Source organism: Ranitomeya imitator, chromosome 8 (genome assembly GCF_032444005.1).
Source record: "Ranitomeya imitator isolate aRanImi1 chromosome 8, aRanImi1.pri, whole genome shotgun sequence".
Taxonomy (NCBI): domain Eukaryota; kingdom Metazoa; phylum Chordata; class Amphibia; order Anura; family Dendrobatidae; genus Ranitomeya; species Ranitomeya imitator.
This window is the reverse complement of record NC_091289.1, coordinates 127,151,448-127,173,923: the sequence shown is the minus strand read 5'-3', so window position 1 is coordinate 127,173,923 and position 22,476 is coordinate 127,151,448. Positions and strand designations below refer to the sequence as shown.

Genomic DNA, 22,476 nt, shown 5'->3' with positions numbered 1-22,476 from the left:
AAACAGCTCCCCTTTCTCCCCGCTTGGTACCACCTACATCACGCCGTACAAAGTTTCTACTGTATGCGCATGTTGCAGGAGACACTTTTCGCTGGTGAGTGATTTGCACGGCGTTGTTCTCCTTAAAACCCAACAGGCTGGTGAGTGTGGCCCACAGCGCCCTCTATAGTATAAACAATTAGGTATCAAGCCCCCTTCATTGGCCCACATATATAGATGCCACAGTGTGCCACATGTTCATCCACAAGGTGGCAGAATCTCAGTAACAGATCAACACGTGAAACATTTAGTGCAACCTCCCCTTTGTCTTCAAAGCGGCACCAATTCTTCTAGGTTCACTTGTACTTGCACACAGTTTTTGAAGGAATTGAGCAGGGAGGTTGTTCCAAACATCTTGGTGAACTAACCACAGATCTTTGGTGGATGTAGCTCTGTGCAAATCCTTCTATCTCTTCATGGCACTGCTAGACATCTCCCGGTTTTGAAGAGAAGTAAGCATGCTCATAGATTGTAAGCTTGCGAGCAGGGCCCTCATTCCTCTTGGTATCCGTGTTGATCTGTGTTTATTGTTATGCTGTAATGTCTATTGACTGTACAGGTCCCCTCTATAATGTAAAGTGCTGCGGAATATGTTGGTGCTATATAAATGAAATTATTATTTATTATTATGATGTGTTTCCTTGGTCAAGGTCTGCGGTACTCAACATTGCCCACTTCTTGGTGCCTTCAAATGCTGAGGAACAGAGGCAGACACTTATCCATCATGCAATACCGTAAAGGAGGCATCTGATTGGCTCCAAATTTATTCCGCAGAAGGACAACAACCTAAAACATACAGCCAATGTCACTAAGAACTGTCTTCAGAGGAAAGAAGAACAATGAGCCCTTGTCCTTGCCATAGTCCTGACGTCAACATCATCAAGACAGTCTCAGACAAAAGGCTTTTAGGAAGCCTAAAAGATCTGTAGTCAGCTCTCCAAGATTTTGGAACAACCTTACTGATGTAAGCAAAAAAAGTAAAGTCAGTATAATGGAGCCTCCAGAAAATATTTCTCCAAATGCTATAAAAAAGCCTAGAGATAAAATTACAATATGGCCTACTGCTAACATTTCTGGTCCTTCTTACATCATAGTTACAATAGTTGGAAATACAATATACAGATTATTTTAATATATGGTTAACATCACCTTACCAGAATGTATCTTTTTGTGTTTAGTGAGGTGATCATGGCGAATGAACGTCTTCCCACATTCATCACACTCATAGCGTTTATCATCATGATGGACACGAAGATGGAGTCTATGAGACAGGGACATGGGATTTGTTTTGGCTGGCTTCAATATAAAACAAGTCTCTTAAACGCACGATGGATAGGCCATGCTCACACGTGTTGGGATATTTCTTTATAGACAAATCCACTGTGTAATTGAATGAGGCTAATCTGCAGATTCTCCATGCTGAATGCACAGCCATGGAGAACTAGAGCACATTACCCCTGAAGCTCAATCACTGCAACAGACTGGGGAGAAGCGTGCTCCTATCACCTGCAATAACTGCACAGTGTCAGCAGATCCTGAACGTGTGAATATGGCCTTATAGGTCCAACAGTGGCACTCAACCCATCGTTACCTGTAGGAACTACCGTGTCGGAAGTTCTGCCCACAGATACTGCAAAGATGTGGCTTTTCCCCACTGTGAATTCTTAGATGCTCCTTTAATGTTGTCCTACAAAAAAGTAAGAAAAATAAAACCTCAGTCCCCGTACAGTACCGTACATTTATACACATTTCCTAAATTGATTGTAAACATTTTGGAAGTTTTAAGAAATATTTTTCCCCATAATATAATGATGTGCAGCATACATACTAAGACCTATAAAAAGTAACAGATAATCCTCGAAATCTGCAGAGAGCATGTTTACACCTCAGTAAGCATGTCAGAAACTTACAACAGGCCCCGTATGTGACAAGCTATAGAATGCTACAACATTTCTTTTCTTTCTTCCCCATGTGTGATGTATATCTATGCTCCACACCGGGTGAAGGAGCTTGGAGCGGGCTCAGAAACTGAGCCTGCATCTTTCTTGGCAATTCAAGTTTTGCTATAACATCTACCCATAACATCAGCAATTGTAGCGGTGATCGCTGCTGTAAAACCCCCTTTAGGTCACTGTAAATCTATGAAAGTTGCATTTAAAGTGTGTAGTCCTCAAGGAAGCACCATTCTAGGTGCCCATTACCCCTCGTACAATGAGCCTTGTGCTGATAAAATGGCATAGCAGGAGGGGGCATGCAGAAAGCCCACTTGGCTGCCATGTTGGTGCACCTATGAAAAGTCTCTTTAAGCAAAAAATCTAAAGCGATGAATTGGAATACAAGTTGGTGTGCATGCAGCCTGTAGGCCCCTATTCACACTGGCCAATAAACAGACAACCAAAATAAACACACTATAAGCAAATACCCTGCAGTAAATAAATAGTGCATGAAAATAATATAGGGCCAGCCCACCACATCACGGTGACCCTATTTGGGATGGTCCTAATCTATAGTTTTAAAACCTTACCATGTGTCAAGTGACATTTTGTCTGATTAGTGGCCAGTGTGAACAGGCGCCTACACGCTGCATGCACACCAACTTGTATTCCAGTTCATCACTCTAAGTTTTTGTTTCAGTTCTTTTGCGCTCTGTGTAAATAAACATGTGGTCACCCTTCTCTTTGAGCTGAACATTATATTCAAGTAGTTCCCCATGTCTGGGTGTGTATTAGCCAGGTCTCGGGCCTTCTCAACTCTTAGTCACATTGACAAATGGTAAAGTTTTAATACTAGAGGTTAGGACCGGGCCGAATAGGTTCACCGTGACGTGGTGGGATGGCTTGTATGATTTGTTTTTAATCAAAAGTATGCTACCTAAGCACACTATATTATGTTCATGCACTATTGCTATTTATTTACTTACTGCAGTGTATTAATAATAATAATAATCTTTATTTATATAGCGCCAACATATTCCGCAGCGCTTTACAGTTTAACAGCTTCAAACACAACAGTCATAAGTAACAATGTTAACAATACAATAATTAAAGCAACACAAGACGACCCTGCTCGTGAGAGCTTACAATCTACAATGAGGTGGGGGAAATACAAAGTATAGGTGTGTATTTACAATGATGTATTTACAATGATGGTCCAGCCATCTTCGGGAGCAGGGGATTGATGGAAGTAGTGAATGGGCTACACACACACAAACAAAATAACTGATTAGGGAACATGATAGGCCGCTCTGATCAAATGTGTTTTGAGGGAGCGCCTAAAACTATGCAAATTGTGGATGGTCCTAATTTCTTGGGGTAGAACATTCCAGAGGATTGGCGCAGCACGGGAGAAGTCTTGTAGTCGGGAGTGGGAGGTACGGATTAGTGCAGAGGTTAGTCGAAAGTCATTTGCAGAGCGAAGAGGTCGGTTAGGCCGATAGACAGAAATGAGGGAGGAGATGTAAGGGGGTGCCGCACTGTGGAGAGCTTTGTGGGTGAGAACAAGTACTTTGAATTGTATCCTGTAATGAATGGGCAGAAGAGCGGATGCATCTGAGTAACGATTAGCTAGATAGACGACCCTGGCTGCTGCATTAAGGATTGACTGGAGAGGGGAAAGTCGAGTGAGGCGGAGGCCAATTAATAGAGCGTTGCAGTAGTCCAGGCGGGAGTGGATCAGGGCGACAGTGAGGGTTTTTGTTGTTTCTATGGTGAGAAAAGGGTGGATTCTAGAGACGTTCTTTAGGTGTAAGCGGCAGGAGCGGGCAAGAGATTGTATATGGGATGTGAAGGAGAGATCGGAGTCAAACATAACACCCAGACAGCGCGCCTGCTGCCGGGGTGTTATTATGGTGCCACCCACGGAGAGGGAAACGTCAGATTTAGGGAGGTTAGTAGATGGTGGGAGCAGCAGAAGAAGTTCAGTTTTGGAGAGGTTGAGTTTCAGATAGAGAGCGGACATGATGTTGGAGACTGCGGACAGACAGTCAGTGGCGTTCTGTAGTACAGCAGGAGTAAGGCCAGGGGATGACGTATATAGTTGTGTGACGTCGGCATAAAGATGGTACTGAAAGCCAAATCTGCTGATGGTCTGTCCAATTGGGGCTGTGTAGAGGGAGAAGAGAATGGGGCCAAGGACTGAGCCCTGAGGAACCCCGACAGTGAGAGGAAGAGAAGATGAAGTGGAGCCGGAGAACAGAACACTGAAGGAGCGGTCAGAAAGTTAGGAGGAGAACCAGGAGAGAGCAGTGTCCTTAATGCCAAGTGACTGGAGCCTAGAGAGTAGGAGAGGGTGGTCAACAGTGTCGAAAGCTGCAGAAAGATCGAGAAGAATGAGCAGAGAGTGGTCACCGTTACATTTTGCTGTCAGGAGGTCGTTGGTCACTTTGATGAGTGCAGTATTGATTTGTTATGTTTTTATCTTGGGTACATGCCAGGAGTCTCACAGGAGACCCACTTTTCTTCATCTGTAATCCGTCGGGGAAAGAGAAAAAAAAACGGAGTAAAAAATCTTAGGTGTGCCTCCTATGCGACACTAAGCAAAAACTGGAGAAGGCTGACACCGTCCAGGGGTGTATACTGCAGAGGAGGAGCCACGGTTAATCTTTTTCAGATTATGCATAGTGTCGCCTCCTAGTGGACAGCAGCATAACACCCATGATCCTGTGTCCCCCAATGAGGCGACAGAGTAATATAAAATTATTTAACCCCTTTGGTAAACACCATAAACCAAAAAAAAAAACTGCTAGCATTAACTTACTTTGGTCACAGCAGCTCCTGTAAAACAAGCAATTAAAAGAATTTGATCCTAGAATAGCATCAATAAAAATGTCAGCACTCCATACAAAAAACAAGCTCTTACACAGCTCCACCGATGGAAAAATTTAAACATTTGGGGGTTTCAGACAATGGCTTTTATTTTATACAATATGTCTGTTTTTGAGTTATTTTAATCGCATTTGGAATTTTTTTAACTCTCAAAATTACACCTCCTTATGCTAAAAACAAGGCCCAATATAGAAAAATATAAAATGTAGTAGTCTTGAAAGAAAATAAAACAAAAGTGCAAAGGCGAAAATCCCCTTCAGCAGGAAGGAGGTGCAGAAGCAGAGCGGTACAAGGGACTTCATAACAAAATGTCTAACCCGGTCTGACCTACATGGAATATGCTGCCGGCTGATCTCCACTTCCCACTTTTTACATTCCTTACCTTTCTCTTACCGATTTTCCACAGATGAAGCACGTCCACTTCCTCTTTCCTCCATGTGTATACTCAATGTGACGCTTTAGATTTCCCGAGTCATTAAATTGATGGCCACAAATATTACAGGGGAAGGGTCCTAAAAGGCAAAGAGAATCCATGAAATTGTGCATTTACGGACGTCATTTTTGTGGGCTGGTATTTATTTCCTATATTATAAAACAAGAAGGAGATGTCCATTTATGAAGATTTTCTACAGCATTTAATACATGACCACTATACAGACATGGGGTCCAGAGTACAGGACATCACACAAACAGCAAAAATACAGCAGGAGTATGGTCTACTGATTGTATGTGATACACAATCCCCACTCAATCAGTAGACCACACTCCTGCAGTATACTTGCTGCTTGTCCTGTCCTCCTCCTCCTGGACCTGTCGGCTGCCTTTGACACAGTGGACCATTCCCTATTATTACAGACCCTCTCATCCCTTGGCATCACAGACTTGGCCCTATCCTGGATCTCATCATACCTAACAGACCGGACATTCAGCGTCTCCCACTCACACACCACCTCCTCACCTCGCCCCCTATCTGTTGGAGTCCCACAAGGTTCAGTCCTAGGGCCCCTGCTCTTCTCCATTTACACCTTTGGCCTGGGACAGCTCATAGAATCTCATGGCTTTCAGTATCCTCTCTATGCTGATGATACACAGATCTACATCTCTGGACCAGGTATCACCTCCCTACTAACCAGAATCCCTCAATGTCTGTCCGCTATTTCATCCTTCTTCTTCGCTAGATTTCTCAAACTTAACATGGACAAAACAGAATTCATCATCTTTCCCCCATCTCACGCGACCCCCCCAACGAACCTATCCATTACAGTAAATGGCTGCCCACTCTCCCCAGTCCCACAAGCTCGCTGCCTCGGGGTAATCCTTGACGCTGATCTCTCCTTCAAACCACATATCCAAGCTCTTTCCACTTCCTGCCGACTTCAACTCAAAAATATTTCACGAATCCGTACATTCCTCAACCAAGAGTCTGCAAAAACCCTAGTCCATGCCCTCATCATCTCTCGCCTTGACTACTGCAACCTCCTGCTCTGTGGCCTCCCCTCTAACACTCTCGCACCCCTCCAATCTATTCTAAACTCTGCTGCCCGACTAATCCACCTGTCCCCCCACTATTTCCCGGCCTCTCCCCTCTGTCAATCCCTTCACTGTCTCCCCATTGCCCAGAGACTCCAGTACAAAACCCTAACCATGACGTACAAAGCCATCCACAACCTGTCTCCTCCATTCATCTGTGACCTCGTCTCCCGGTACTCTCCTGCATGCAACCTCCGATCCTCACAAGATCTCCTTCTCTACTCCCCTCTTATCTCCTCTTCCCACAATCGTATACAAGACTTCTCCCGCGTATCACCCCTACTCTGGAACTCTCTACCACAACACATCAGACTCTCACCTACCATCAAAACCTTCAAAAAGAGCCTGAAGACCCACCTCTTCCGCCAAGCCTACAAAGTGCAGTAACCACCGATCGACCAAACCGCTGCACGACCATCTCTATCCTCACCCATCCCGTGTAGATTGTGAGCCTTTGCGGGCAGGGTCCTCTCTCCTCCTGTACCAGTTATGACTTGTATTGCTTAAGATTATTGTACTTGTTATTATTTTGTATACCCCCTCCTCACATGTAAAGCGCCATGGAATAAATGGCGCTATAACAATAAATAATAATAATAATACTCTGGACCCTATTACTGTGTAGGGATTGTGTAAAGATCCCAAGTATAGGACAATAAGCAAGCAGCAAATATAAAGGAGAGTGGTCTTCTAACTGCACGTGATAAATAATCCCTACACAAACATGGAGTCCTGAGTATAGGACGCCATACAAGAAGGAAATATACAGCGGGTGCGTTGTCTTCTGATTGTATAGGCATAATGTATCACATACTAACATGGGGTCCAGAATATAGGACACCATACAGAGGGAGCATGGTCTTTTGATAGTATGTGATACATGATACCTATACAAACATAAGGTCCTGAGTATAGGACACCATACAAGCAGCAAATATACAGCAGGAGCGTGGTCTTCTAATAGTATATGACATATGATCCATACACAAACATGAGGCCCTAAGTATAGGACACCATACAAGCGGCAAATACATAGCAAGAGCTTGGTCTTCTAATAGTATATGATACATGATCCCTCTACAAACATGGGGTCCAGAGTACAGGACACCATACAAGCAGCAAATATACATCAAGAGTGATGTCAGAGGTCCCCAACCTTTCTGACCTTGAGAGCCACATCCACCTATGAAAGAGGGTGGTGAGCCACATTCAGCTCTGAAAGAGGGTGGCGAGCCACAACCAGCTCCTTCCCTACTCTCACTAGTGACACCTGGAGCCTCCATTACCGGTATAATGAAAACCAAAGCTTTTCCACTGAAATCACACCAAGGCAGTATGCCAAGCTCCACGGTTTTCTATCTCACCCCCATTCAGATCTGGTCTTCTGTACAGGGCTACACACAAAAGTCACCATTTAGAGATCTGCTCTTAATAGTTATTTACACCTGGTGTAATGCACCAAGCTGGCAGGCAGCCGCGAGCCACAAATCACAGGCTCGCGAGCCACATGTGGCTCCAGAGCTACAGGTTGGGGATCCAATAGTATATATGATCCCTCTACAAACATGGGGTCCTGAGAATAGGACACCATACAAGCATCGAATATACAGGAGCGTGGTCTTTTGATAGTATGTGATACATGATCCCTCTACAAATATGTGGTCCTGAGTATAGGACACCATACAAAAAACATTTTTTTTTTTTTGTTTAACGATAGATCTTGTAAGCATTGCTTTGAAGTTTGCTGGACGCAGATGGCTTCAGTGCTCCTGCACTCTTCTGACACTGCAAAAGAAATGGTGCAGTGTGTCCAGCATTGAAGCAAGCACAGTTTATGCCAGTGACGTAATCATGCTGCTGGTCCAAACTGTCATTCCTGATTGCACCGTCCCCCCTTCCATCACATCTGGCAAGTAGAAAGCTAAGAAGCTCCAGAAACTATGCAGCGACTGATGAACATATAACATTTTCCAAGATGCAAATGAGAGAAAGAAGAGCAAACTCAGTTCACACGTTTAGACTGCCTGGAATGCAAAGATGACATTTCTGAGTCCGCCCAACTATGACTCTGCCTACACTACCGCTACAAGCTCCATCTAAACCCCATGTCTCCAGTTTTGGCAGATATGAGAAATTATAGCACTGCATACATTCCTATTCTTCCTGTCAGTATGATTGAGACCGCAATGGGTCCTACGGGACCCCATTACTGATGTGTTTGCCCTTCACCTTTCCTGAACCAAGTAAAATGTGTTGTGTTATCAACTGAATACAATGAAAGTATACAAAATAGGGATTTTTGTGTATTCACCGTAAAATCCTTTTCTCCGAACCACTCATTGGGGGACACAGAACCATGGGGTGTTATGCTGCTGTCACTAGGAGACTGACACTAAGTTGAGACAAAAAAAAGTTAGCTCCTCCCCTGCAGTATACACCCTCATCCTGGCTTCCAGAGACCCAGTTCAGTGTTAAAGCAGGAGATTATTAACAACATAAAATATTAGAGTACAACATGACAGAGTAAGCAAAGAGCCAAAAAGAAAAGCCATAAGGCTAACAGGGTGGGAGCTGTGTCCCCCAATGAGAGGCTCGAAGAAAAGGATTTTACAGTGAGTACACAAAAATCCCTATTTCTCCTTCGCCAAATTGGGGGACACAGGGCCATGGGACGTCCCAAAGCAGTCCCTGGGTGGGGAACAACACAACCAAATAACTCCGTGTACCATCTGAATATAAATGTGCAACAGCCGCTTGCAGAACACGTCTGCCAAGGGCCGCATCCGCAGAAGATTGAGTGTGGACATTGTAGTGCTTCGTGAAGGTATGCAGGCTGGACCATGTTGCAGCCTTGCAAACCTGCTCTGCCGACGCCTGGTGCCGAATGGCCCAGGAAGCACCCACCAACCGATTTGAGTGAGCCCTAATCCCCGCCGGGATAGGTCTGCCCCTGACCCGATAAGATTCTTGAATAGCTGATTGGATCCATCTGGCTATCGTGGCTTTAGAAGCGGCTAAACCCTTTCTGTGACCCACAGGGAGCACAAAGAGGGAGTCCGATTTCCGGAAGGGGGCAGTCCTAGAAACATACCTCCTGAGGGCCTTTACCACGTCCAAGGTGTGAAGGGCCTTTTCAACCCTATGTCTTGGCTGTGGGCAGAAGGAAGGAAGAACGATGTCTTCGTTAAGGTGGAAGGATGAAACCACCTTGGGAAGAAAAGACAGAGATGGACGTAGGACTACTTTGTCCTGGTGGAAGGAAAAAGGAAGGGCGCCCAGCAAGAGAGGGCAGCCAACTCTGAGACTCGCCTGATAGAGGTTACTGCCACAAGGAAGGCGACCTTCCAGGAGAGGACAATCAGCGAGACATCCTGTAGAAGTTCAAAAGGGGACTCCTGAAGAACACTCAGGACCAAATTGAGATCCCAAGTCTCTAACGGCATTCTATAGGGGAGTACTACGTGGGAGACCCCATGAAAGAAAGTCCTGACTTGTAGGTTAGCAGCAATCTTACGATGGAACAACACGGATAATGCCGAGATCTGACCCTTGAGGGAACTGAGCGCCAGACCGGAATCCAAGCCGGACTGGAGAAATTCCAGAATGGAGGGAATAGAAAAGGCGAGAGGGGGACGTCCACGGAGCCTGCACCATGAGAAGGCTTTCCAGGTGCGGTGATAAATGCGAGCGGAAGACGTCTTGCGAGCGTTAATCATGGTAGCAATGACTTGCTGGGAGAAACCAGCTTGAGTTATGATCCAGGTTTCAACAGCCACGCCGTTAAACGTAGGGCCCCTGAGTTCTGGTGGTAGATCGGCCCTTGGCAAAGCAGATCTGGGCGATCTGGTAGCCGCACGGGAATGTCGGATACGAGTTGAACGAGCTCCGCATACCATGCGCGACGTGGCCAATTCGGGGCGACTAGGATCAAAGGAACACCCTCCATCTTGATTTTCCGGATTACCTTCAGTAGTAAAGGAAGCGGAGGAAACACGTACGGGAGATGGAACTGATGCCATGAGAATATCAGTGCATCCACCCCAATGGCTTGAGGATCCCGGGAACGCGCTATGAAGTTGGGAACCTTTGCGTTCAGTCTGGACGCCATCAGATCCACGTCCGGAGTCCCCCAGCAAAGACAAATCTGCTGGAAGACCTCCGGATGGAGTTCCCACTCCCCCGAGGCGAGACACTGACGGCTGAGAAAGTCCGCTGCCCAGTTCTCGACGCCTGGAATGTGCACTGCAGAAATGGTGGAGCGGTTGTGCTCGGCCCAGCGGAGAATGCGAGAGACTTCCCGCATCGCCACCCTGCTCCCCTGATGGTTTATGTACGCCACCGCTGTGACGTTGTCTGATTGAATTTGAATTGGGTGACCCGCAAGGAGGAAGTGAAAATGTCTCAGGGAAAATCTGATCGCTCGAATCTCCAAGATGTTTATCGGAAGTCTCAACTCCCGAATCGTCCAACGTCCCTGGGCAGTGTGGTGGTGAAATACCGCTCCCCAACCGAGGAGACTGGCATCGGTAGTTACCACCAGCCAGTGAATTGGTAGAAAAGACCTTCCCTGGCTGAGAGATGACTCCAAAGTCCACCATTTGAGTGCCTGCCTGATCCGCGGGGGCAGAGGACATGGCCGATAGAGGGATAAGGGACTCCTGTCCCAATTGTCCAGTAGAGCCTGTTGTAAGGGACGGAGATTTAGTTGGGCGAAGGGAATCGCTTCAATTGCGGCCACAATTTGCACCAGGATCCTCATGGCAAAACAAATGGAATGAGGGAAGGCACGACAAAGTGTCTGGGCTCCCTGTTGAAGCGCTTGGGCCTTGGACCGAGGAAGTAGGACCAGCCCCTTGGACGTGTCCAGGATCATGCCTAGGAAGGAGATTCAACGGGATGGGACAGGGGAGGACTTGTCTAAGTTGATTAGCCAGCCCAGGCGTGAAAGGGTATCCAAGGTAATGCGGATGCTTGTTTTGCAGGCATGATAGACGACCTCCTAATCAAAGGTCCGTCCTAAGTATGGCAACACGACCACTCCTCGGGAATGAAGAATGGCCATTACCGCCGCCATGACCTTTGTGAATACCCTGGGCGCGGTGGCAAGGCCAAAGGGTAAGGCCGTAAATTGAAAATGGTCCTCATGGATGGCAAAACGCAGGAACCTTTGATGTGGCGGGAAGATTGGGATATGGAGATAAGCATCTTTGATGTCTATTGATGCTAAAAATTCTCCATTGAGAAGATGACTGACCGGAGGGATTCAATCCTGAAGGTCCGGACCTTTACATATTTGTTTAGGAGCTTTAGATCCAAAATAGGGCGCACCGTCCTGTCCTTTTTTGGAACGACGAAGAGGTTTGAGTAAAAACCTCTGAATCTCTCGCATTCTGGAACCAGAACAATGACCCCATTTTGTCAGAGAGACTCGATGGCGCGGTGAAGCGCGCGAGACTGAGCTCCTGAACTTGTAAGACGAGAGGGAAAAACAGAGCTGGAGGGGAGGCGGAGAACTCTATTTTGTAACGGGAAGACACCTGGTCTCTGACCCGTTCGTCGTGGATGACGTAAAGCCAGACATGTTGAAAGAGAAGCAGGCGTCCGCCTACTTTGGTGATGTCGACCGGAAGACTCCCCGAGTCATTGTGAAGGAAATCTGGAGGGCCTGGATCCCCTAGTTCTGGGTTGCCTTGGCTTGCCTCGCCAGGACTGATTCGGCCTGAATGAGGGCCGAGAGTCTCTGTCTGTACGTGGAGATCGTTCTGATCTGGACAAGGCTGTGGAGGACCAGAATGGGCTACTGTGAAAGGGCTGAAAGCGAAAATGTTGCTGACGCTGAAAAGCAGATTTAGGCCTGTGCTGCAGGAGGAATTTGCTTTTCCCTCCTGTAGCATCGGAATTAAGCTGGTCTAGTATTTCTCCAAACAGACGTCCGCTCTGAAAAGGCAGAGAAATCAGGGACTTTTTAGATGAATCCACGTGCCACTCTCTAAGCCATAGTGCTCTTCTAATGGTAACGGCATTTGAGGCAGCAATTGCCGCACAGTCTGCTGCTTCTAAAGACTCGTACATCACATAGTCTCCAGCCATAGCGATTTGTTTGGCGAGATCTGCCGCCTCAGAGCCTGGTCCTGAATGGATTTTGCAAGGGCATCTGCCCAGAAAACCACTGCTTTTGCGACCCATGCCGCAGCGAAGGAAGGGAATAGCGAGGAACCTGAGGCTTCATACACTGAGCGAGCCAGGGAATCTATCTGGCGTTCTGTGGGATTTTTAATTGAAGCACCATCAGGTACAGATAAAAGCGTTTTGGTAGCCAAACGCGATACCGGAGGATCTACTAGTGGAGGTTCAGTCCAATCTTTGACAAGATCTGCGGAAAAGGGATATTTAATTCCCAGGGTCTTTTTACACGTAAAGCGCTTATCCGGTCGCTCCCTGTGTCGTCTGACTATATCTAAAAAATCCGGATGGGAGGCGAACCCCCTATGGGATCGCTTGGTTCTTGTAAAAGATACCGCATGATCCGGAGCCGAATGAGGGTAATCATCAACCTGTAGCGCATGATTGACCGCTTCAATGAGGGAATCCACAGTTGATTGAAACTCCGGAGAATCCGGGTCCAAGAATGCCTCAGACTCATACTCAGAGTCATGATCGCTGCGAACCCCTGGAGAGGGTGAGCGAGAAGTGGAGCTACCAGAGGCTGAGTGGCGTGGTGAATGCTCAGGAGAGGTAGTGTGGATCCGTTTTCTGGATGTCCGTACCTCCTTCAGATGAGAGCGGTCCCCGCTGGCCGATGATTCCCCTGTAAGGGAGGGGTCTCTTAACCCAGGTAGACAAGTGGCCCGCTCCCCAGAGGGGTCATGAAGGGATTCAATCGCCTTGGCCAGCGAAGCCATGGATTGTGACAGTGACGCGACCCACTCAGGGGGGCTAGATACACTGGGGTCAGTAGCGGCGGAGGGCTCCTGGGCACATTGGGCATCACAGGCTGAGCAGAGAGGGGAGCTTTGAGGGAGAGGAGCCTGGCAGGTGGTATACGCAGTGAAAAAGGTAGTATGTACCTTTGTAGTCTTTGACTGCGACATGATGTACCCCAATATAAATGAAAGAACTGCTAGTGGAAGCGATATGTGGAAAAGCTGCAGGGAAGCACCTAGTGCAGTCTCTTTACCCAGGTCCTGTGTCCCGCAATCTGAAAATGATGGCGCTGAGTAAACCGGCATCCAGGAGTGCTTGCACGTGCAGAGGGTGGCCAGAGCTGCTGTGCAGTGGGAAAAAATGGCTGCCGAGAGCTGGGAGGTAGTCTCTCTAGGAGCGAGAAGCGCCAGATCTGGGGGCGGAGCCGCCAGAATGATGCGAGCGGTGGGCGGGGCTTACCTGGATGCGGCCTACACAAGGCTGAAGCCGGGGATTAAATTTATGGCTTCGGCCGGCGCGCACCCGCGGACCAGCTATAGAGCCCTCCTATGACCGCCGAAAAAAAACGACCCCTCCCGGTGCACTTACCCTGAATGTGAAGGGGATGTTCAGAGCTGTGCCCGGGGTAGTTAGGACGGTGCAGGGTTGGGGAGCCTCCATCCACTATCCCCTTGAAAGGGGGGTGGAGAGGAACCGTCCGCCTCCTTCCATCATCCGCTTTTTCAGTGCTGCACAGACGCCACGATGGAGAGTGCCTTTGAACAGCCGAGGGTAAAACCTGGTGGGAAGGGCAAAATGTCCGGCAATAGGCCTGGCTGCAGGAGAGGATACATGGAGGTACCATTCCAGTGCTCGTCTGATAAGGGAGGGGGGAGATCGGTGCCCTTGAAGGGGCCCATTGCCCCTAGAATCAGCCCAGGCAGTGGTATCCTACGTAGCAGGAGAGGATACGGAGAGGCGACACTCTCCGTGCTCGCCTGTTGATGGTTCGGGGAGATCGAAGCCTTGAAAGGTTCCGTCGCCCCTTCGTCCAGGTAAAAGGAATAAATAGTAGAAGGAAAAAAAACAAAAAGCTTTGGTCTGAATAGCAGACCCAGTGTGCCTCCTACGGACACTAAGCTTGAACTGGGTCTCTGGAAGCCAGCAGGAGGGTGTATACTGTAGGGGAGGAGTGGCAGCAGCATAACACCATGGTTCTGTGTCCCCCAATGTGGCGAAGGAGAAATTATATTGGCACGTTAAAGGGATCGTCCAGCCTTGGTGTACAATTTGAAGTCACTCAATATTACTGCAGACTTGTGAATTCTCGCAGCGCATGCACTGTGGGCAGTGAGGATTCTCCGGACACATGACTGCAAGTTTGTGATGTGCATACTTGCAGTCACATGCCAAATATATGGACGGCATTGCCTCAGTCAATGCATGTGTAGTGAGCGAGCACAGATGCATCTAGTCAGAATGTGGCCGGGAGTATGCACATCGCACACTTGCAGTCACATGACCACCCTCACTGCAAGGTTCATAAGGCTGCAGTCACATAACTGATGTACTGGACGAATGAGGACGATCCTATGTAAAGCTATGGGATCAGTTCCCAAATCAGTTTCCCTGTGGTGTTTCTACACCACAACACAGAGGGAAGGGGGTAAAAAACGTAGGATCACTCCTTGCAGTGTGGGACTGTCCCCGCTCTGTCACCCTGCCCTCTATGTGTACACCCTGAAGTGGGTAAGACGTGACAACAGGCAGCAGCAGTCCCCGCGACCTCCCCGTCTGTGATCACATGGCCGTAGCAGACGTGTGGAGAGAGGACTATATAGAGAGCTCTGCTGACTGTTCCTTCCAGTTACCAACCCCCTCATGTCTGTGCACAGTATGAACTTCTTACCCAGGTGATTCTTTTCTTGATGCTTCAGCCTTTTGAAGCGCGATTTAAACTTTTCATCGCAGTACGTGCATTTGAAGGGCTTGTCCTGCGAGTGCAGAATCATGTGCTCCTGTAAGTGGGGCCGCCGCGTGAACGATTTAGTGCAGATCTAAAGGCAGAAAGGCAAAAACGTGAGAAAGGCGCAGGGAAGGGAAATCCAACGCTGGAGAGGTGCAAAGGGTAAAGGATTGGACATAGGTGAAAGAAACCGACTTCACATCTGCTCCTCTGATATGAATGTAACCTACAAAATCCCAATCTGATACTTAAATCATTTTCTTGCTTATAGTCCCATTTCTAGAATACTGGGGCAGATTTATTATGTAATCAGAGAGCACCGTGATGTAGGGGAAGAAACCCTGATTACAGTGATGTGTCACTTACCCGGTTGTGTGTCGAAGTTACAAGTGTTTTATCAGCAGGAGATCATCATTACAGGACAAGGTGCCTTGTGCCTCCTGGTCCAACAGCACTCCCACCAGTGATTAGCAGCGCTCTTACTATACAATGTACACAGAAAGCTGCCAATCAGTGGTGTGCCAAGGCTACTTCTACAGCAGAGAAAAGTGACTAATCTATCACAACTGGTGCCCCCAGTAAACTAAGCAATACATCTCTGGAATCAGGGTCTCTGTCATAATGCTGCTGTCAGATTACATAACCAAAATCTGCTGGCATACTCTATAATGCAGCACAATTCGGGCATACATGTCGTGCGCCACATTTATTAAGCATTTTCAACATTGTTTTCTGTTGCACCAATAAATGTGGCTGCAAAAGAAAAAAAAATGCATAAAAAATGTGGTACAAATTTTTTTTAAAAGGTGATGAAAAAAAAATATGGCTGAAGTCCTGCTCCCCACTATGTGAAACCTCCAGCGTCTGAGCGGAGAGACACCACTGTGTGCACATTTTGAGGGTAAAGATCCTGTGCAGCATGTAAACACAGGGGTGATCTGTGCTGCTGTTCATGCTGCACATACTGATAGATGAAGCAATTAATGATGGATTCCTGTATATTACAGGACGGCCGGTGAAGGAGGCTAGAAGAAACATCAATGGAGGTAAAACCTGTCATATCTTCTCAGTGTGTGGGTTATGAGCGTGGTGATCCCTGTACCATGGCAAGTGGGGGGGGGGGGGGTCTTCTGCATTATTCTGTATTTCTACAGAGCCTTGCCTGTGGCTTGCAGACCAGTCATTTTACAATACACTGCACAACTGAACTAAGTACAATAATAAAAAGTGAAAAACATTTTTTTTTAAATATTCAAAAGTTTAAATGACCCCCTTTTTCCAAATAAAAACTGCTAAATGTAAGAAAATACCAAATTTGGTGTCGATGAAGTCACATTTGTCTGAACAGAAGAATATTGATCTCCATCTTGCATTTTTTTTTCCTCAACAGGTCTCCAAAACAAAAACGTAATGAAAAGCAATCAAACAATGTTATGGACCCTATAATTGCAACAATAAAAATGTCAGCACGGGGCTCGTAAGCCCTCACAGGTCCACCGAAAAATTAAAGGGAATATGTCCCTGGGTTTTTTCGAGCAGCTGCTTGCTGTAGATTTGATAAAATCACTGTTTTCTCTCCTGTAGATCTGCCAGTTCTGTAAATGCTGAGCTCTCTATAACTCCCCCATCCCCTCAACATCACTGTTCGGCAGCTTTCTGTGTACACTGTGCATAGGCAGAAAACTACCAGGTGGGGCAAAGTTATACAGAGCTCATGAATATTGACTACATGACTAGTCCTCTAGTGATAAAACAGACAGTTTTTAATCACGTGATGCCATAGACCTAATGGAAAAGAGACGAATTAGCTGGGGTGAATGGCAAAATGAGCAATTGTAAGTACTCAGTGCTATATAAAATGATGATTGCAATATATTAAGAGGAGGAACATTTTGATGGGAGGACGGCTTCTTTCAGCTGCTTTCAAATTGGATGGCAAAACCTGGTAACAGATTCTCTTTTTAAAAGTTATGGATATCTGATAATGATGACAACCCAATTTTTTTTCCCCAAAGTTTTAATTCTATTTTTCATCATTCCATACAAAAGGCTACATAGTTTGGTATTGCTTCAAATGTACCTGAAAAAAATCACACAATGGATGACGTAAAAAAAGAAAAAAAAAACAAGCTGGACCTGAGCTTTTTCACTGCATATTTCATCCCTGTTTTTCAGGGGATTATATGATAAAAATAATGATGTCAGACACACACCATTGAAGACCATCTAGTCTACATGTGGTAGAGACATTAGATGTGCCCGTGTGTGGTTAGATTTCCCAGCTCTTAGTGTGCGCACAGCATCTTACTCACATCGCATTTCCATCCGTCGCTCTTTATCCTTTTGATGGCGAGGAACTCTTGGGCACTCTCAGCGTGGAACCTATAAGACATAATGGGCCTCATGTGTTATAACCATCTTCGGCCTCTTTCACACCTCCGTATTTCAGCTCCCATCACAATCCATCGATTTTTGAAAATACAGGATCCTGCAAAAAAATTTGCAGGATCCTGCATTTTCTCATAGACTTGTATTAGTGACGGATTGTGACGGATGGCCATCAGTTTCATCCGTCGTGCACTGGATCCTGCATAAAAACCGGTCCGTCGGGCAGAGAAAACGTTCAGAGGAAAGTTTTTTTTCTGCACGTCGGAAAATCAGTCAGCGATGCATCCTGCGCTGCCCGTCACTGGTTACAATGGAAGCCTATGGGCGCAGGATGCGTCGCTGCCTGTGAAAAGCAGGAATCCAGCGACGGGTCCTGTCTTTTCAAAGAGAGCATGCGTGGAAGAATTTTCATCAGGGAAATTCTCTCGCTCTCTTTCTCTTTTTACTATTGATTCTGCCTATGCAGCATCAATAGTAACAAAACAGAATGGTAAAAATAAAAAAAAATTAAAATCGCAATATTCTCACCTACCGACGTCCCGTGCAGCGTCACCGATGCTCCTGGCAGCTAGCGTTCCTAGTAATACATTGCAAAATCTCGCGGTCTCACGATTTCGCAATGTATTACTAGGAACGCTAGCTGCCGGGAGCATCGCTGTGCGGGACGCCGGTAGGTGAGGATACTGCGATTTTTTATTATTTTTAACCTGGTTTGTATTGTGTATGCCTTTTCGCAGCGGAAAACTGCTGCTTAGACGCATACACAACAGGTGCACATAGCCTCAGCGGGTCCATCAGAAAGACGGGCCCAGTGCACACGTCACATACGTTTTGACACATGTCCGTCGCTACATCTCGGCGACGCAGCAGGACGGACGTGTGAAAGAGGCCTTACAGACAAAGCGGCCTCGCTGCCAACAACACCTTGTATCCAAGATTCACATGTCCTTTATACAGAACTGACAGTGCCCATTGGTTCCCGAGGACAATCATTTTTGGTTTCACAATTCTACTAGGAGTCCATCACTTTCAATATGGAAGAGAAGGATGTAAGAGACATTTGTGGGTCACACAGGTCATTAAAATTAACCCCACAATCCAAAATCGAATTTATGGAAGAGCCTTACCTTGTTTTCTTTAATTAAAGGGCTATTCCCAAATGCATAATGTGCATAGTGCTTGTAAAAACAAATATCACAATTGCAATTTTCTGCGTCAGTTTTAGCCATTCTTGTGATATTAAAACATTTCTTTTGTCTACAGCTCGTCGCCTAGGTGAATGCCCACCACTGCGGTCTAGCTGCGGTGGCTGGCTATGCACAGTGTATACAAGACCTTTGATATTATACTTGTAAATGCTGATCTGAAGCTGCCTGGGATCTCTGGAGCACACTGATATTTCCTAACCCCGGCTAGCTTCAGTGCAGCGCTTACAAGCTGAAGAGCAATGATGGTCCGTTTCCTACAGTGGCTTGAGAAAGTATTATCCCGCTTGGCATTTTTCATGCTTTGCTACCTCACAACCTAGAATTTCACTGGGTTCTTTGAGGGTTTGTACGAGTTCATGTAAAGTACATGCATACAAGTGTGAACATTTAGTTTTATTTTTATTGTGAAACAAACACCAAATAGGACAAAATAATTGAGAACTTCATTGTGAATAATTATTAACCCCCTAAAGTCAGTACTTTGTGGAGCCACCTTTTGTGGCAATTACAGCTGCAAGTCGCTTTAGATAAATCTCTATGAGCTTTCCACATCTTGCCACTGGGCAAAACTGCTCTAGTTCCTTCAAGTTAGATGGTTTCTTCTGGTGAACAGCAATCTTCAAGTCTGATTTACATATTCTCAATTAGATTAAGGTCTGTGCTTTGACTAGGGCCACTCCAAAACATTTACACGTTTCCCCTTAAGCCACTCGAGTGTTGCCTTAGCAGTATGCTTTGGGTCATTGTCTTGTTGGAAGGTGAACCTCCATCTCAGTCTCAAATCACTAACAAACAGGTTTTGCTCAAGAATATCTCTGTATTTCGCACCATCCATCTTACCCTTCACTGGGGCCATTTTCCCTGTACCTTCTATCAAAAAACATCCCCACAGCATGATGCTGCCAACACCATGTTTCACTGTGGGGATGATGTTCTTGGGGTGATGAGCTGTGTTGGTTTGGCACCAGACACAGCGTTTACCTGGGCCAACGAATTCAATTTTGGTCTCAGCTGACCACAGCACCTTCCTCCATACATTTGGGGAGTCTCCCAAATGTTTTTTGGTAAACTCAAAATGAACTTTACAACTTGTGTGTAAGTAAAACAGGATTTTTTGTTACTCATTGTAAAATCTGTTTCTTGGAGCCTTCATTGGGGAACACAGGAAACCATGGGTGTATGCTGCTACCACTAGGAGGCTGACCCTATGCACAAAAAAAAGTTAGCTCTTGCCCCATAGTGTACACCCCACCGACTGGGGTTAATCAGTTTAGCTTCATGTCAGGAGGAGGTGGACACGGGTCTTTCACTAGACCTACATCTACCTCAGTTTTCGCTGTCTACCTGTAATGTCTTCTTTTTCAGATGGATCTTCTCCTTTACATTGGAAGGGATACAGTGTGAACAGTCAAACTATGAGTACGGCATGTTCTACCACACCGTATCCTCATAGGTCTAGCTGGCAGGACCCCAACCCCTAACACACGAAGAGTGTTTAGGTGATCCAAATTTTGGTCCTGGACGCAAAAGCTCCTCCAGACAGGGCTCGGGAGCATCAGCTAGGAAGAATCCCCCTCGTATTCCGGTATCTCTCTCTTTGGGCAGCCACTGGTAAGTGATCTCCGAGAAAGTTCACCCAGTGACGTGATTCCCCTCATATGTTTTGTTGTAGGGGAAGAAATGCATCAGTAAGGCGAAACACAGAGAATGTGCCATCTGCGGAGTTCCCTTACATGATTTGTGCCCTAAAAAACTATGTGCCCCCTGTATCCAGCAGACGGTGAGGTCTCAGGAAGGGGGAGGGGGTGAGAGCATTACATCTGCATAGATTAGATTGCCTTACTTGCCCCCTCAGGTAGGTAGCGGAAGAATCCCTTACTATGGCAGCAAGCCTGAAAGAGATGGTCAGAATGGAAGTTAAACAACCCATAAAGTGCCTATCTCAAGCAGGAAGCTCTAAATACAAAGCTCCGTTGATCTCGGATTCTTCAGCGGATGAGGATAGGGATGAAGTTTCCTGCGGTTCAGCTGCATCGTCCGCTTCCTTGGATGAAGACACTGCTCGCTTTTGTCTACCCCTTGAAAGGATAGATAAGTTAGTTAAAGCGGTCAGAGGGACAATGGGCATAACAGAACCCAAACCTCAGCTATCCAAAGAGGAGATTATGTTTATTGGATTGGAGCAAAAGAAGCGTAGAGTTTTTCTGCTAAATGAAAAAATTCAAGAACTTAGCAATTGGGAAAAGGCCCCTAAATTAGATGCGGCAATAGCCAAGGTGGCGAAACAGGCATCTCTTCTCTTTGAGGATATGGGAACCCTTAAGGACCCCCTTGACAGGAAGGCGGACACTTTTCTAAAGGGTACCTGGGAAATGACGGCCGGTTCTTTAAGACCTGCGGTGGCTTCAAACTGTACAGCCAGGTCAATGATGGTCTGGCTAGACCAATTAGAGACCGTGTAACATATAATCCCTTTAAAAACAAATATATTTATTTAGAAATAGTCTAAAAAAATACCACTTCCCAGTGAACACAGAAAAATGGAATACAAAAACGAATCCACTAAGTGCACCTTTCCTCACAGATAGCCCTACACTCACCTACTATCCCTTCCTGACAGTGGAGGTTGGCACCCTGATAGATATTTTGGCGCCCCCACTCCGCGACGGCTGACACCTGCTATCCCTATTAATGTAACTAGTCAGCTATAGGAGGGAAAACAATGAGCAATAAAAAGAAATGAAGGAAGATGTAGGGTAGAGAAAAACTAAGGTGCACAAAAAACCTATATACCGTACTCCCTCAATAACATCCCATATAAAGCCACAAAACACTGGAAAAAAAAAAAATATATATATAAAGTAGTATACTCCCAGCGTTTCAATGTAACGGTCCCATTGTACACCAGCATTAGATACAACTATGTGCATAAATGGCGAGATGGCAGTGGGAGGGCAGGTATACGGTAACAAAAGACCTGGTTAAGTCTAAAATAGACAAATTGCATGGCAGCACCCCCTTAGCAAAAAGTATATTTCAGAGTGCAGGACAATGCAACACATCTCAGTATGGCTACAGCATGATACTATGCTGGTGAAAAATACCAAAGGAATATCTTGAGCCACACACTGGCTGAACCAAACAAAGTCCAGTGGGCTCTAATGGTCAATAATAGGTACCTATACTCATGCACAGTCAAAAAGACAAAAATAGATGATATCAACAGCAGCCAGTGAAAGGGGTGTTAGCCCAAAAATAAACACTTAGCTGTCAGTATAACGCGTATGGGGCGGAATCCCGGTGGGGGGTAGATTATTACATTTCTGTTCAGAATGGTCAGAGATCACAAATAGTGTTTGGGTACAAAACACTATCTCGGGATCTCACACTTGAATTTATCTGTACCCCACGGGATAGTTTTAAATTGGCCCTGTTACGCTCTTCTCCCCTGGAACAGTCGGCTTTAGAAGAGGTGTGGTCTCTTTGTTCTAAAAATGTCCTTATAGAGGTTCCAAAATCTGATAGAGGAAAGGGATTTTATTCTCCCCTGTTTCATATTCAGAAGCATGATAAAACTTAGAGGACCATCATAAATCTTAGACACCTTAATAGTTACCTG

The 22,476-nt window shown here is 46.1% G+C and overlaps 1 protein-coding gene across 1 annotated transcript in view; it reads right to left on the bottom strand.

Annotated features, from left to right (window-relative positions):
* The window catches only part of ZBTB41 (zinc finger and BTB domain containing 41), a 68,602-nt gene that overhangs the window by 31,777 nt on the left and 14,349 nt on the right, over positions 1-22,476 (bottom strand). The window contains exons 3-7 of the mRNA XM_069737365.1: positions 17,574-17,643; positions 15,205-15,352; positions 5,245-5,374; positions 1,631-1,726; positions 1,194-1,300 (exon numbers count right to left, since the gene is read on the bottom strand). Coding sequence (XP_069593466.1) covers positions 1,194-1,300; positions 1,631-1,726; positions 5,245-5,374; positions 15,205-15,352; positions 17,574-17,643 — 551 coding nt within the window. The remainder of the gene's footprint in view (positions 1-1,193; positions 1,301-1,630; positions 1,727-5,244; positions 5,375-15,204; positions 15,353-17,573; positions 17,644-22,476) is intronic.